This window comes from Marmota marmota, unplaced genomic scaffold (genome assembly GCF_001458135.2).
Source record: "Marmota marmota marmota unplaced genomic scaffold, marMar, whole genome shotgun sequence".
Lineage (NCBI taxonomy): Eukaryota > Metazoa > Chordata > Mammalia > Rodentia > Sciuridae > Marmota > Marmota marmota.
Genome location: NW_025999946.1, coordinates 4,965,262 through 4,978,855, shown reverse-complemented (window position 1 = coordinate 4,978,855; position 13,594 = coordinate 4,965,262). Strand labels below are relative to the sequence as shown.

At 35.1% G+C, this 13,594-nt stretch overlaps 1 protein-coding gene and 1 non-coding gene across 9 annotated transcripts in view; one reads left to right on the top strand and one right to left on the bottom strand.

Moving 5' to 3' along the window:
- Positions 1-13,594, top strand: part of Adk (adenosine kinase) — a 483,935-nt gene that overhangs the window by 39,169 nt on the left and 431,172 nt on the right. For all 8 annotated transcript variants that reach the window (XM_048801839.1, XM_048801837.1, XM_048801842.1 and 5 more), the window contains exon 2: positions 6,875-6,949. In XM_048801839.1, coding sequence (XP_048657796.1) covers positions 6,875-6,949 — 75 coding nt within the window. The remainder of the gene's footprint in view (positions 1-6,874; positions 6,950-13,594) is intronic.
- On the bottom strand, positions 13,010-13,124 carry LOC125616479. The gene has a single exon (XR_007347112.1). It is a non-coding gene; the product is annotated as a U5 spliceosomal RNA (small nuclear RNA).

Below are 13,594 nucleotides of genomic sequence, written 5' to 3'. Positions count from 1 at the left end.
ACAAACAAACACAAAGCTATTTCTTTTCAAGCTGCCCCCCACCCCATGTGTTTTGAAGCCATTTTATTTGGTGCATACACCCTTTGTTTTGCAGTATTGAGCTTGAACCGGGGAGGCTCTACCACTGAGCAACAGTCTCAGCCCTTTTTAGGTATAATTTTGAGTCAGGGTCTCTCTAGTTGCCTAGTATGGCCTTGATTTTGTGGTTCTCCTGAATTGCTGGGATTGCTGGCATGTGCCACCATGCTCTTAAATTTCTTAATATCTGATGATACTCCATATTATAAAGTCTATCTCATCTGATATTAATTAGTTGCAACTAACTTTTTTTTTTTCTTCACATAATGAGGAAGCTGTATTCATCTGAAACTGGGGAAAGGCAGGCTTAGGGTGCCTCACTTCAATATGCTGTCTGTCATCTTAGCCTTCTGTCAATTATCTCTGAGTTCTCTTCAGGTCATCCTGCCTCTCCATGGTAGTCCTCCTGTCTTCCTCTGCCTGGGGTTTCAGCACTGGGCCCTGTAGACTATGGCAAGGACCTAATCTATTGCTGCAGAGTAGGGGACAAATTGATGAGTGGAGAGACCTGCACCTGCCATTTGATCTTGTCTCTCCAGTGCAGCTTTCCTAGGATTAGTTTTCATGTTGTATCTTTTTTTCTAATTTGTTATTTTCAGACTCACCATGTCCTTTTATTTAAAGTGTATCTTTACTAAATAGTATCTGAGTCCCCCCCCCAACTCTGTAGCTTTGTCTTTTAATTGGAGTGATTAATCCTTTATAGTTGATGTAATTATTATTTTGATTGGGTTTAATTATACCATCTTTTTGTATTCTCTTTGTCCCATGCTTTGTTTACTCTTTCCTGCATTTTCAAAAATTAATTGAATGCATCTAGTTATTTCATTTGACATCTTCTGTTGGGTTTTTAGCTATATCTCTTTGTGTTATCATTTAGAGATTGCTTGAGGGAGTGCAGTATTCATCTTTAACTTATTCCAGCCTATCTAAATTAGTGTCATGTTACTTCATCTTCCATATAGGAACCTTTAAAATGTAATTTTACCCTAGATCCAGCCCTGACCTATGAGAGCCTGAGAGAAGTAGTAGTCTGTTGATAAAAAAAAAGGTCAGAACCTATAGCACAAAATCACTCAAAGCCCCTGTGTTTTGGGAATGTCAGCCCTTGGGAATATAAATGTAATTAAGATTTTTAAAAACTTTTATCTTTTGGTATCTAACTGGTTTAGATTAGTTGATCAAAATAAAGTATAAAACAACCCTTAAAATCAGTTAAAAGTTCATCAAAGAACTTTTAGAATCGAGGAGAGGAAAGAATGAATAAATCTTTGGGAGGGAGGGAAGCAGTGGCTTGATATGCAATACCAGGAGCCATTACTCTCATTGGGAACAGCACCCTCTGGAGTTGTGCAGGGGCAGCTTGTACAGCTTTATGTGGTAGCTCTTGGGTAGGAATTGGTCAGAAATTATTTATAAAGTGAGGTGTCTTTTGAGAAATTTAAAAAAAGATCATTGGGCCAGGTATAACGCAACACTTTGGTAATCCTAGCTTCTGGGTAGAGAGAGGCAAGAGGATCACGCATTCAAGGCCAGCCTGGGCAACTTTAGGGAGATTTGCCTCAGATAAAATAAGGGTTGAGGATATAGCTCAGTGATAGATTGCCCCTGAGTTCAAACTCAAGTAGCTCAAAGAAGAAAACAAACAAACAAAAAAAGATTGGGAATTTTCCAGGCTAAGTAGGGGAAGGACTTTGCAGGCAGAGTCACATTCAGGGAATATGATTAAAATAGGTTATATGTATTAGAATGATAGAGAGATAAGGGAAAATAGATACTATGTTTCAGAATCTTAATTAACATGCATGCTTCTTCCCATTTTAACATCTCTGTAATTGGTGTACCTTTTACAACTGATAGTCTTAGATCATCATCAGAAATTGGAATTATTTAGGATTAATGGTAGATGTGATGAAATATGATAGATTTGAAGCCTGGCATGACTGCGCATGCCTGTTATCTCTGTGACTAGAGAGACTGAGTTAGGAGTATCAAAAATTTGAGGCCAGCCTCCGTAACTTAGCAATAACTTAGCAAGGCTCTAAGCAATTTAGCAATGCCCTAAGCAACTTAGTGAAACCTTGTCTCAAAATAAAAAAGGGCTGGGGACAAATGTCTTCTTTGATATAAGGAGAGCAACTAAGAACAGAGCAGGGAGGAAGAGCATGAGAAGAAGATTAACATTAAACAGGGATGAGAGGTGGGAGAGAAAGGGAGAGAGAAGGGAAATTGCATGGAAATGGAAGGAGACCCTCATTGTTATACAAAATTACATATAAGAGGAAGTGAGGGGAAAGGGAAAAAAAACAAGGGAGAGAAATGAATGACAGTAGATGGGGTAGAGAGAGAAGATGGGAGGGGAGGGGAGGGGAGGGGGGATAGTAGAGGATAGGAAAGGCAACAGAATACAACAGACACTAGTATGGCAATATGTAAAAACATGGATGTGTAACTGATGTGATTCTGCAATCTGTATACGGGGTAAAAATGGGAGTTCATAACCCACTTGAATCAAATGTATGAAATATGATATATCAAGAACTATGTAATGTTTTGAACAAATAATAATAATAATAATAATAATAAAAGGGTTGGGGATATAGCTCAGTGATAAAATGCCCTGGGTTCAATCCCCAGTTTAATTAAAAAAGAAAGAAAGAAAGAAAGAAATAGGTTTGAGCTAGACTCAGTGTCTGTATTTATTTTTAATTTTTTTATGGGATTGAACTAAGGGCTTGTGTATTCTAGGAAGACAAATTTGCTCAGAAAACATTCCATGTTCATGAGCTGGAAAATTTAAAGTTGTTAAAATGATAATACTTAAAAAATGGACCTACAGATTCAATGCAATTTCAATTAAAATCCCAACATCCTTTTTTGCAGAAATAGACAATCTGATCTTAAAATTTGTATGGAATTGCAACAGACCTAAAATAGAAAAAAAAAAAACAAAAAACAAAACATCTAGAAAACCAACAATGTTGGATAATGTCCTTTGCTGCAGAAAAGTCCAGCTTATATTTTCTTTTCTTGCATATGATTTTACTGTTGTATTTAAGATACTTAAGAGAAGTATCTAAGAATTTATAATTAATTCAAGATCATAGATGGGCATAGTGGTCTACACCTGTAATCAGTCAGTGACTTGGGAGGCTGAGGCAGGAGGATCACAAATTTGAGTCAAGCCTGGGACACTTTAGTAAGACCCTTTCTCAAAATAAACATAAAATGGACTTGAGGATATTATAAAGTGCCTGTGGGTTTAGTTCTCAGAACCAAAACGTTTCAGGGCTCATGCTTGTGACTTAGTAGACTATTACAGAACTACAATAATCAAATGAGTGTGGTACTGACATACAGATAGACATTAAGATCAATATAAGAGAATTGAGAATCCAGAAATATATACTGTCAAGAAATTCAAAACCAACTCACAGAATAGGAGAAATATTTGCAATTTTATATCAGGTATATCTAGCATGTAGAATATGAAAAGAACTTTAATAAACAAACATTGAAGAAATAATCAGCCCAATTAATAAATGGGCAAAGAAAAACAGGCATTTCCCCCAAAGATGTACAAATGGCCTATAAACATGTGAAAGGATGATAACATTATTTTTCATTAGAAAGGTTCAAATCAAAACCACAAGTGAAAAAAATGAACTAAATTTTGGCAAGGATGTAGAGAAATTAGGACAATCATACATTCTTGATAGGAATGTTAAAATGGTATAGCTACTGTGGAAAACAGTTTTGGTGTTTCCTCAAAAATTTAAAAACAAAATTGATCCAACAATCTTACTCCTCTGTGTATACCAAAGACAAATGAAAACATTTCCATACAAAAGCACAAGTACGTGAATGTTCATAAACTGCATTATTTATAACATTAGACAAAAATGGAAACATTCCAAATGTTCTTCAACTAACAAATGTTTAAACAATATGTGGCTTATATCCATAAATGGAATGTTGTTATACTGTAAAAAGGAATAAAAACCTGATACCTGCTACAACATAGATGAAACTTGAAAACATTATGCTAAGTGAAATAAATCAAGATAAATACAAGGTTATTAATATGATTCCTTTTATATGATATATGCAGAATAGGCAAATACATAAAAACAAAGGATATTGGTGGTTCCCAGGAGACTGGGCCAGGGGGAAAAAGTGAATGACTGCTTAGTGGGTATGGGGTTTCTTTTTAAGGTGATGAAATTGTCTTCAATACAATGTTTGGGTGCTGGGAATGTAGCTCTTTGGTAGACTACTTGCCTAGAATGTGCCAGTCCTAGGTTTAATCCCTAGCACCATACAGATGCCCACAAATGATGGTGACGATAATTGTACAAGATTTTGAAACATTTTGAATATACTGGCAGTTACTGAATTGTATTCTGTGTTCTTTAAAATTATTAAAATGATTGATTTTATGTACATAAATTTTACTTCAATTAAAAAGAAATAATTGTTCCTTAACTTAGAATTTGTGGTGTTCAAAGAAAGAGGGATCTTGCTTCCTCATCATTAATACTCTTCTACATTTTTTCTTGTACCAAATGATCTCAAACAATTTGGCAAATAAACAAACTCATTCTCAGATAAATTAGCAACATTGAAAGTTACTTTTAAGAGAGAAATAGTGGAGATTCATGGCCTTTGAATTGTATTCTGTATGCTTTTCTTAACTACTCTTAACATCTTTATTCTCCCATTTATACTATGGTTCCATTTCAGAGGTGTTCATTGACAATAATGTAAAAATTTAGGAATTTTTTATTGTATATACTTCTTCCAAATAAACAGTAAATTTTAAATGAAGAACAGCAATAGGAATGAAAAAAATACATGTTTTTTCCACAGAACGTTACTCAATACTCAATAAATGATAGTGTACTTGCTAATAACAGATTTAAATTTCCTGAATTTCCCTCCAATTGAAGGTATTAAATGGTATTTCAAATATAATATAGTAAGTCATTTTGGGATGCAGGAAATGTTTAAAGGATAGACTTTCTAAAAAGAAATATCATAGTTATGTTCCTTAAAACCAAGGCTACCAGTCAGAGGTGATGGGATTGATGTATGGGCAGCAGGATACTATTTTATCATGATGGGAATGCCCCATAGTTTGATTCTGCTGGTTACCTGACTGTACATTTAACCAAACACTTAAAAAGAGCAAATGAATTGAATTGCATTCCTCTGTCATATAGCAAATTAGAATAAATAAAATAAAATAAAAATTAGAAAGGGCAAATGAGAAGGAAAAGACAGCCCCCAGAAACACTTTCCCCATTATCATTATTATAATTTTTTTAAAAATAACAGGTTTTAGGAGTTTTTATTGTTTTTAAAACAGTGCTCAAATCAGAGTAGTCCCTGAGAAAGTAGTGGTAAAGTTTATAGTGTTTGCCTATTGATACTTTATCTTCTAAGTGCTTATTTTCTTATCTGACATTAGACTTATTTTGATCACAGATGTGACTTGATGTGTAAATAAATAAATATGTTCTCTTTTAGTCCCCCCTCCCTACTTTCTTTTGTTTTTGATTTTTTTTAAGTTGTAGATGGACACAGTACCTTTATTTTATTTGTTTATTTTTATGTGGTGCTGAGGATTGAATCCAGTGCCTCATATGTGCTAGGCAAGCATTCGACCACCGAGCTACAACACCAGTCCTTCACTGCCTTACTTAAATAGAAAAGGGACAAACATCTTCTTGTATGTTAAGTCATAGTTGCCTAATCTATGGTGTCAATGAAATACTAATTCAATCTTTTCAACTCATTATAGACTATTAATTGTAGGATAAACATTATTCTAATAAGAAAACACTGAGGCACTCTTCCTATTGATATTACCTATTGATGATATTGATAGTCACCAAATGGTAAGGTTGGTAACTGGTTTGGAGGCAACTGCAAGGGATTTTCAGCAAACTGGAGACCACTGAAAAAGTATATGGGGCAAATCTTACTGAGTAAACTAAATGAGACGGATGCATATGTGGACACTGGTCCATTTCTGGCTGCTTATGTGTTTCTGTTTAAGGCATCGCTTGTAGTGGAGTCCTTTCTTTCCTTGGCATTGAGTTCTACTGCAGTTACTTATGAAAAATAGATTTCTTCAAAGAAGAAATTGAGAATTATATCATCTCTGATGTCAATCATGGAGGCCCCAATCATAATCATTCACAGTTAAGGGTAGGGCTGTTGCTTGGACTGTCAGAGGACTTGCTGCTTACTCCCTAATAACCATCAGTAGCTAAGGACCTTATTTATTAGCAAGAGAGAGAGTGTTAATTGTCAGTCATGTTTATTGAATATAGAACTTTGTTATGGTAGACCTTTAAAAAAAAAGAACAGTGAAATGAATTAGCTTTAATCATTAAGTGTTGAATATTATTTTTAAAAATCACATGATTTGCTTTCTTCTTTTGTTATATTTTATTTCATCCAGTTTAAAAAATATTTTTTTGTGTGTGTGCTAGGTATGGTGGTACGTGCTTGTAATCCCAGTAACTTAATTTGGGAGGCTGAGAACAGGAGGATTATGACTTTTAAGGCCAGCCTGGGCTAGTTAGCAAGAATCGTGTCTCAAAATTAAAAAAAAAAAAAAAAAAAAAAAATCCTTTGTATCACCTCTAAAATGTTCTACATGTAATAGGTAAGCAAAGGTTTAATAAACTACTGTGTTAGATTTATTTTCAGGTAAAGTGAAGATGTTTATATTTGGTGTATTTTACATATTTATAACTTGTTCTTGTATTTTGTTTATGGTTTTTAGAGAAAATATTCTCTTTGGAATGGGAAATCCTCTTCTTGACATCTCTGCTGTAGTGGACAAAGATTTCCTTGATAAGTAAGTATTAAAATCTTTAAAAATATGGATATACAATGAGAAATATATTTGAAGAAAATCTTTTGAAAACTGTAGAATCAATAAAGTCTTCACAACTTTGAATGCAAACTGATAGTGAAAGTTGGAAATGACTTATCTACATTTTTACTACTGTAACTTTATATATAATTTATTACAGAATCAAATAGTATAACAGGAATGTAGGACAGATTTAACATTTACAATGTAAATAGAGTAATTGACTATATTGACAAATTAAAAATTAACTGTGTGTGTGTGTGTATGTATAATCATCTCAATAGATACAGAAAAACCATTTGACAAAATTCAGTATCTATTTGTGACAAAAAATAGCATATAGCAATTAGAAGGGAATTCTAATTAGAAGCAATTAGAAGGGAATTTCCTTAACCTCATAAAGGTTACATTAGGGAAAAACCTACTAAAATCTTTTTGCTTTTTCATTTTGATTCTGGAGATTGAACACAGTAGTGCTCTACCATCAAGCTACATCCTCAGTCCTTTGTACTTTTCGAGACAGGGTCTCGCTGAATTGCTGATGCTCGCCTTAGATTTGTGACCCTTCTGCCTCAACCTCCCGAGTCTCTGGGATTGAATGTGTGTGCTACCATGCCTGGCTTAAAAATCATTCTTTATGATAAAAGACTGAGTATTCTCCTCCAAGATCAGTTCAGGAACAATTCAAAGATATTACCTCTCATTACTTACGTTCAAGATATTTACAGTAGTATTTGAGGTTCTAGGCAGTGTAATTAGGCAAGGAGAAATAAGATAATCCAGATTGTAAAGGAAGAAATAAACTTGGTATTTCTGGAAGATGTGATCATCTCTGTAGGTTATCTAAGGAATCTACAAAAAACTATTGTCTAATTTCAAGAATTATTATAAAGCTCACATAATCAAAACAGTAGTATCAGTGTAAAGATTGACAGGTAGATTGTTCATGTAGTATAAAAAAGTCCAGAAATGGGCCTACACATAAATAGACAACTGATTTTTTTAAATTTTTTTTTTAGTTATACATGGACACAATGTCTTTATTTTGTTTATTTTTATGTGGTGCTGAGGCTCAAACCCAGTGGGTCACATGTACGAGGCCAGTGCTCTGCCACTAAGCCATAACCCCAGACCAAGACAACTGATTGTTGACAGAAGGGCAGGATATTCATTGGAGAAAGGATCTTCTTTTAAATAAGTGGTGCTGCAACAATTGGATAGTCATGCACAAAACAAATGATCTATATTTTGCTACAGAATTAGCTAGTAGAACTAAATGTGAAATTTAAAATGATAAAATTTCTAGATAATAACATAGGAGAAACCAATTTTAATTATTTGTTTATTGATACTGGGGATTGAACCCAGAGGTGTTTAACCTCCAAGCCATATCCCCAGTCCTTTTTATTTTTTTATTTTAAGACAGGATCTCACTAAGTTGCTTAGGGCCTCACTAATTTGCTGAGGCTAACTTTGAGCTTGATGCTCCTGCCTCAGACTCCTTTGTCTCTGGGATTATAGACTTGTGCTACTCTCTGGCAACAAACTGATTTTAAAAATGCGCAAAAAAAAATTTGCTGGGCATGGTGGCACACACCTGTAATCCCAGTGCTCTGAAGGCTGAGGAAGGAGGATCGCAAGTTCAAAGATAGCCTTACCAACTTAGTCCCTAAACAACTTAATGAGTCCTGTCACAAAAATAAAGCACAAAAAGAGCTGGTGCTTAGAGGTTAAGCACCCCTGGGTTAAATCCCTGGTATCAAAAAAAAAAAAAAAAAGAAAAAAAGTTTCAAATGTTTACCAAAGATGTTTAGTTAGTAAATAAATAAAGGTGCTCAACATCCTTAGTCATTGGGTAAATGTCAATAAAAGGCATAATGAAATACCACTACATTATCTGTTAGAATGTCCAAAATTTAAAATCTGTGCATACCAGATGTGGGGCAGGATGTATAGGAATTGGAACATTCTGTTCATAGGAATGTAAAATGGTGCACCTGATTTGATAGTATCTTAAGAAGTAGCATACATTTTCTGTTGGCCCTAACCATTCCATTCTTCTTCTTCTTCTTTTTTTTTTTTTAAAAAAAATTTTTTTTTTGTAGTTGTAGATGGATACAATACCTTTATTTTACTTATCTTTATGTGGTGCTGAGGATTGAATCCAGGGCTTCACATGTGCTAGGCAAACACTCTACCACCAAGCTACAACCCCAGCCCACCGTTCCATTCTTTAGGTATTTTGCCCAAGAGAAATGAAAGTACATGTTCCTAGTTGCTTACCCATGTTCATGGTAACTTTGTTTTTAATAACTAAAACCTAGAAGTGTCCTAAATGTCTACCGGCAGGTGAATCCTTGAACCGAGTGTTTACCCATACACTGAAATACTAGTGAGTTATAAAAAAAGAGATACAGTATTACTTGGATGAAATTCTAAATAATTATATTGACTGAAAGAAGCGAATTAAAAAAAGAATATATATTGTATAATTCCATTTACATAACATTATAGATAATTCAATTTAATCTTTTTTATATTTATTTTTTAGTTATAGGTAGACACAGTATCTTTTTTAATTGTTTTTTTTTTTTTTAATGTGGTTCTGAGGATCAAACCCAGTGCCTCACACATGCTAGGCAAGCGCTCTGCCTCTGAGCCACAACCCATCACCCTCCCCCCGTCCTTTTTTTTTTTTTTTTTTCCTGATACAAGGAATTGAACCCAGGGGCAATTAACCACTGAGCCACATCTTAGCCCTTTTTAAAATTTTTTGAGATAGGGTCTCACTAATTGCTTAAGGCCTTGCGACATTGGCCCATACTGTCCTCAAACTTGTGATTCTCTTGCCTTCCTGCCTCAGCCTCCTGAGTCACTGGGATTACAAGTGTGAGCCACATTGTCCAGCTCAATTGAATCTTTTTTTTTTTTTTTTTTTTTTAAAAAAGAGAGAATTTTTCAATTGTTTATTTTTCAGTTCTTTGGTGGACACAACATCTTTGTTGGTATTGTGGTGCTGAGGATCGAACCCGGGCCGTCACGCATGCCAGGCGAGCGCGCTACCACCTGAGCCACATCCCAGCCCTCAATTGAATCTTTAATTACAGAAAACAGATCAGTGGTTCAATGTGGTGAGTCCAGGGTGCAATGGAGGGTGGAAAGACGACTTTTTTAAAAAAGGACAAAAGGGAGTTTTAGAGTTAAATTCATTTTCTTGATCTTTTGTTGATTTCATGTGTATATACCTGCACCAAATTGTATACTTAAATATATACAGCTTCTTTTATGCCATTTACACATCAGTAAAGCTGTAATATATAAAACAAAATCAGTTAAACATGAATTCANTTATAAAAAAAGAGATACAGTATTACTTGGATGAAATTCTAAATAATTATATTGACTGAAAGAAGCGAATTAAAAAAAGAATATATATTGTATAATTCCATTTACATAACATTATAGATAATTCAATTTAATCTTTTTTATATTTATTTTTTTAGTTATACATGGACACAATGTCTTTATTTTGTTTATTTTTCAGTTCTTGGTGGACACAACATCTTTGTTGGTATGTGGTGCTGAGGATCGAACCCGGGCCGCACGCATGCCAGGCGAGCGCGCTACCACCTGAGCCACATCCCCAGCCCTCAATTGAATCTTTAATTACAGAAAACAGATCAGTGGTTCAATGTGGTGAGTCCAGGGTGCAATGGAGGGTGGAAAGACGACTTTTTAAAAAGGACAAAAGGGAGTTTTAGAGTTAAATTCATTTTCTTGATCTTTTGTTGATTTCATGTGTATATACCTGCACCAAATTGTATACTTAAATATATACAGCTTCTTTTATGCCATTTACACATCAGTAAAGCTGTAATATATAAAACAAAATCAGTTAAACATGAATTCATGGATTTGAAATTAGATCTCCTTTGTTTGCATAGTATGAGATGTTTTATCTAAAAAGCTAACTAATTCATGTTCGATATTTAAAAAAATTCAGGGCTGGAGTGTAGGTCAGAAGTACTTGCCTAGCACGTACAAGGCCTTGGGTTGAATCAGAATAACACACACACACACACACACACACACACACAAATGATGAATAAAAATACCAAGAAAGGCTGAGTGTGGTGGCACATTACTATAATCCAAGTGACTTCGCAGTGACTGCGGCAGAAGGATTTCAAGTTTGAGGTCAGCTTGGGCAAGACCCTTTCTCAAAAAATTAAAAGTGCTGGGGATGTAGGTCTGGTAGAGTGCTCTTGGATTTAGTCCCCAGTAACACGGAGGGGTTTGAGGGTAGAATACAAAGAAAGTTAAAACTTTTATTACTATTCTTGTGAACGCCTCCAGATATCTCTTAGTCATATATACCTAGAGATACATGTTTATGTTATTAGGAGCTCAAAGGGAAAGGAGGAAGGTTTTAGGGTTATATTCATTATATTGATTGTTATATTAAGTATCTTGGTTATATTCATTACTTGAAGCTCACATAACTTTGTTTTATTAGCAGCTGATTCTAAATGGCCAGTTGAAATTTTATTTTATTTCAGGATTTTTTTTTTGGCGGGGGGGTGGTGTTGGGAATTGAACCCTGGGCTTCATATATACCAGGCAAGCACTCTATATCTCTAGCCCTACTTTGGGAATTTTCTGCAGCATTGAATTTGAAATCAGTACTCAGAGATAAAAAGCAAGTTTTTGGATCCTAGCCATTAAAGGTGAAGATCTACTTATTACATCCCCACCAGACCCATTTCTTACAAAATATATGTGAAAACATGCCTTATGATTTTAGCTGGATGAAAGGTTTTTTTGTTTGTTTGTTTGTGGTGCTGGGGATTAAACCCAGGGCCTTGTGCATGTGGGGCAAGCACTCTACCAACTGAGCTGTATCCCCAGCATGGCTTATGATTTCAATACACTATATTTAACTTAACATTTCAGACCATGTTTAGTTAAATATTTTACCTTTTAACTATGCAAATACATTATCCAGGGAGAGTTTACTGTGTACTGTATTGCTGTGGTTTGAATGATGGTGTTCACTGCACAATTCTTACTGAATTTTAATCTCCAGTGCAATGTTATTAAGAGGTGTGGCCTTTGAGAAGGGTGGAGCCCTTTATGAAAGGACTTGTTCAACTCCAGGGCTGCAAAGGCCTCAGTGTACTGTTTTGACCCTAAAGGAAGAATTTGGAGGACTCAATGAGAGGGTTCAGACATTTTATTACTCACAGGCTCCTTGACAGCACCAGGCTGTTGCACCACACCCGTAAGTAGAGGAGTATATACACAGGATAGATTTTTATGCCAGCTGCTCATGTGGGTCTATTCAGATGTTTTATGAGTACATGACTTGACTTTATAATTCAGGTCCTTCTGCTTTGATCTCCACCTAGGGATTGGAGATAAGGGAAATGGCCAGTTTCCCCCCTCCTTGCCCCCTTAACACATTCTTAGGAGTCTTTTGATAACCTTCAGAAACATCAAGTCTTCTAGGCACTCACTTGTATTTACTCCAACAGGGCTTAGGGTTGATTCCAGGTGTAGTGGCACATAACCTGTAAGCCCTATGACTCCAGAGGCAGAGACAGGAGAATCACAAGTTTGATACCAGCCTTAGCATATTAACAAGACCCTGCCTGAAAATTTAAAACATAAGGACTGGAGATGTATTTCATTGATTAAGTGGCCCTGAGTTAATTCCCGATACCAAAAAAGAAAGAACAAAAAAGTTGAATAGAGAGCCTGTACTTCCACTCATTTTTAATTTTTTTTTTTTTTTTTTTTAGTTGTAGCTGGACACAGTACCTTTATTTTATTTATTTATTTTTATGTGGTGCTGAGGAACAAACCCAGCGTCTCGTACATGCTAGGTGAATGCTCTACCACTGAGCCACAACCCCAACCCCTCCATTCCTTTTTTTTTTTTTTTTAATAGTTTTTAATCATGGTGAACACAGCGTTATACAAGGATACAAGGAGACGTTATTCAGCCAACAACAAAGAAATCTATCTTTACAGATAATTATTAGCCCTGCAAGTGCAAGGTCTCAAAAAATTGGGTTAAGACTCAGAATTGTTCCTCTCCACGAAATCTTTAGTGAAAGGCGAAAGATTTATAGGATCTGAAGAGAAACCAGAGTAGTATTCTTTTAAAAAAAAAAAAAAAATTTTTTTTTAGTTGTCGATGTATCTGTATCTATTTATTTATTTATATGCTGTGCTGAGAATTGAACCTAGTGCCTCACACATGATAGGCAGGCGGTCTGTCAAAGAACTACTACCCCAGCCCTGCACTTCCATTCTTTAAGTTATGTGAGGACACAGCGTTCCTTTCCTCCTGAGGATGTAGCAACAGAGTACCTCTCAGAAGCAGAGAGCAGCCTCTGTTAGATACAAATCCTGACATTGCCTTAATCTTAGACTTCCCATTATCCAGAAATGTGAGAAGTAAATTTCTGTTGTTTATCAATTACCCAGTCTATGGTATTTTGTTATATGAGCATAAATATATTAATACATATACCATATGAACTGAGTGTATTTTTATTAGTACTTTACACTATGAAAGTGAGTTAAAGATCAGAAATTTTTTGATATAGTTCCCCCCCCCCC